The sequence below is a fragment of the Pseudomyrmex gracilis genome, unplaced genomic scaffold, assembly GCF_002006095.1.
Source record: "Pseudomyrmex gracilis isolate BER0280 unplaced genomic scaffold, ASM200609v1 scaffold_2029, whole genome shotgun sequence".
Taxonomy (NCBI): domain Eukaryota; kingdom Metazoa; phylum Arthropoda; class Insecta; order Hymenoptera; family Formicidae; genus Pseudomyrmex; species Pseudomyrmex gracilis.
Window position 1 is genome coordinate 18,393 of NW_018022613.1, and position 2,902 is coordinate 21,294.

At 30.0% G+C, this 2,902-nt stretch overlaps 1 protein-coding gene across 3 annotated transcripts; it reads left to right on the forward strand.

Annotated features, from left to right (window-relative positions):
- The first annotated feature begins 1,024 nt into the window (after nt 1-1,024).
- Nucleotides 1,025-2,887, forward strand: LOC109862589. Of its 3 annotated transcripts, none has more exons than XM_020442663.1 (5): nt 1,025-1,186; nt 1,266-1,583; nt 1,689-1,849; nt 2,069-2,200; nt 2,286-2,887. In XM_020442663.1, exons 2-5 carry the CDS (start codon nt 1,477-1,479, stop codon nt 2,597-2,599), a joined length of 714 nt encoding a protein of 237 aa, XP_020298252.1. In that variant the 5' UTR covers nt 1,025-1,186; nt 1,266-1,476; the 3' UTR covers nt 2,600-2,887. The 3 variants fall into 3 exon arrangements, with proteins under 3 accessions (XP_020298252.1, XP_020298254.1, XP_020298253.1); XM_020442665.1 differs by having other exon boundaries at nt 1,025-1,164; XM_020442664.1 differs by lacking the exon at nt 1,025-1,186 and having other exon boundaries at nt 1,193-1,583.
- The last annotated feature ends 15 nt before the right edge of the window (nt 2,888-2,902 follow it).

Here is a 2,902-nt window from a genome sequence, read left to right on the forward strand (position 1 = left end):
TGCACTGCTCGTGTTGTTAAATGTTTGTTGTACATTTGCTAACATTGAAGTAGAATCCGCTATTGAATGCAGCAACGTGAGTGTTTATACAAGCAATCAGTTAACGAAATTTCGAGAGCAAACGATCAGTGATACTGGCATATTATGTTGTCAGCAATATAACAACAACTGATGATATGTTGATCCGTCTTTAACATCATGACAGCTATATGACTGCAACAACACAAATATAATGAATTCTGTTTGTTGTTGCACATATGTCCTGAAGTTTAGTTATAGTCCATTGTCAGCAAAGTTTTAACACTATAAAATTATTATATAATTTCGTCATAGGCAAAGAATATGCCTATGACAAGTTTTTAACAGAACTTTAAAAAAACATATAGCTCTTGAGATTTATTAATATAAAAATGTGTATTAATATATAAATAAAATTAATACTCAAATACAAGTGTGTACAAATAAAATTAATATACAAATAACATAAATTAATAAATTAATAAAATAAATGAATAAATTATATCTAATGTACAAGTGAATATACAAATAATAAAATTAACATACAAATATAATAAATAAATAAATAAATAAATAAAATAAATAATTTATTTTTAATTAAGCCTGTTCTACTATACTGTCGTAAGCTGTAAGTCGTAAAAAATTGACCAATTACAGACCAATTATAGAAGAATAATCAATTGTGATTGGTCAATTTCTTAAGACTTACGGCTTATGACTATTGTAGAACAGGCCTTCGTCTAAACTTTTGCTACATGCAATGGCTTTAGGTCTGTTCTACAATACAGTCGTAAGCTGTAAGTCGTAAGAAATTGACCAATCACAGATAAATCACAGAAGAATAATCGATTGTAATTGGTCAATTTCTTACGAATTACGGCTTACGACTGTATTGTAGAACAGGCCTTAACGTGGCGCACGGTGCGTTCGTCGCGCATGCGCAAAAAACTCGACCGTTTATCGGCTCGGCAGCTCGGTACAGTGCGGAGTACCCATAGACATAGGAATAAGGAGACGGAGCATTAACCGCGAGGGGCGAAGCCGCTTCAGGGGAGCGGGGAACATGGTCACGTGGTTTTTGGGGCCAAAGTAATGATTGGTTGTCACTCAAGCAAAGTTTGCGCAAGTGCAATACCTTATTTTGCTGTAATTTCTTTTTGGTCTACACGTACGTGAATTTAACGCGTTATTTAATATTATGTTCTATACGTAAATATTTTTCTATTTTATTTTATTGTATCTTTCAGTATCTTTCAGTATAATCTGTCGTTGTTGTTCCCGTCGACTCGGTCTCTGATCGATGCGCTGGAACTTAATCTTTTGTTATGGAAAGTGGTTAAGTCCTTGGTTAAAAAGCTCTGTGTTAGAAGAGAAAAGTTTAATAATATTGCTCGATCCCGATTTTGACGACGAGATACTTAATTTAAATAATAAAAAATATACAAAATATAGTGCACAATGCCACAGTGCATTGTGAAAAATTGTAAAAATCGCACTATATGGCGAAGAATTTGTGGAGAAAGAAAAAAAGAAAATATATATAAAAATAACATATCATTTCACCGGTAANAAAGATCATATTTTATTTGCATATATAAAGATTATATTGTATTATTGTAATTATTACANTAAGCAAATAATTTAAAGTTACACGTGTTATTTTTTAATAGATTCCCAAAGAATAAAAAAGTAAAACAGCTTTGGTTAGACATCTTGAAACTAGAATCAGTCTCAAATGAAGTTAGAATTTGTTCCGCACATTTTACCAAAAATGATTTTAATTTTTCATTTGGTATAAAAAGACTTCGATCAAAGGCAGTGCCATGTAAAGGTATCGCATAGTTATTATGAAAAAGTGATCTTTGTAATGTCACTATTATGAATTCTTTTTTCTGATAATAAGTAACAACGTTACTTTTATGAAGTAATTTTCTCAACTCTGATTTAGTGTATAATATATAAAATTATGCAAGCTTACAAGATTCAACTTCTATATATATGTATATCTTAATACATACTCTATACATATATTAATTGTTTTCTTATTTAGATTGTGTGGTTACGGATGTTCCAAATGATGAGATTATTGCATCAAGTTCTAATACAACTAATCAACTTTTAAATGCTAATCCAATTTTTAAAATAGATAGAGCCACATCTCCTATTTCTGAATGCAGTTACTGTAAGAATATTTAATTTTATTAATAATATGTATAATCTTTTCAATAATATGTACAATAGATGTCTAAAATTATAAAATGTTTTAGTTGTGGGTCAGTCGACAAGTATGTCATCAAAAAGAACAGATTACTCTTTTAAGGAAGAATATTTCAACCAAAAGCTGCAGGATATAAAAAATGGTTATGTAAAAAAGATAAAAGTGTTGCAACAGAAGATTCGACGAAAAGATTCAAAAAATATCTCTTTGAAGACAATTTTGAACTCACTCAGGAAAAACAACATGCTGAGGACTGAAGAATTGCAGATACTACAAGATATTGGTGGGCCAAATTCTAAAATAATACAAAGACAATTGCAAAAAAGTAGAGGAAAATCTGTAAACAAACAATTTGATAATTGACTCAAATCATTTGCTCTAACCTTACATTCTTATTCACCAAAAGCTTATGAATGTACGTCAAGAATTTAATAATTGCTTACCACACTGTAAAACAATCTCTANGTGGTATCAAAGTATTGAAGGAAAGCCTGGCATTATATTAGACGCTTTAAATGCTATCAAACAACGAGCAAATAGTGTCAATTATCAATGGTTTGGATCATTATTGTTAAGTCATATGTCTGAACAAAGTGCGTTTTGAAAATCATGTTGTTTATTTAATACGTTCAATATCTAGTAGATATATTAAAATAAGGTTACATT

Coding starts and splice junctions, on each gene's coding strand:
- LOC109862589 (XM_020442663.1), top strand. CDS start 1,477: ATGCCACAGTGCATTGTGAAAAATTGTAAAAATCGCACTATATGGCGA. Junction 1,850..2,068: donor AAAGGCAGTGCCATGTAAAG/GTATCGCATAGT, acceptor TTTCTTATTTAG/ATTGTGTGGTTACGGATGTT. Junction 2,201..2,285: donor TATTTCTGAATGCAGTTACT/GTAAGAATATTT, acceptor AAAATGTTTTAG/TTGTGGGTCAGTCGACAAGT.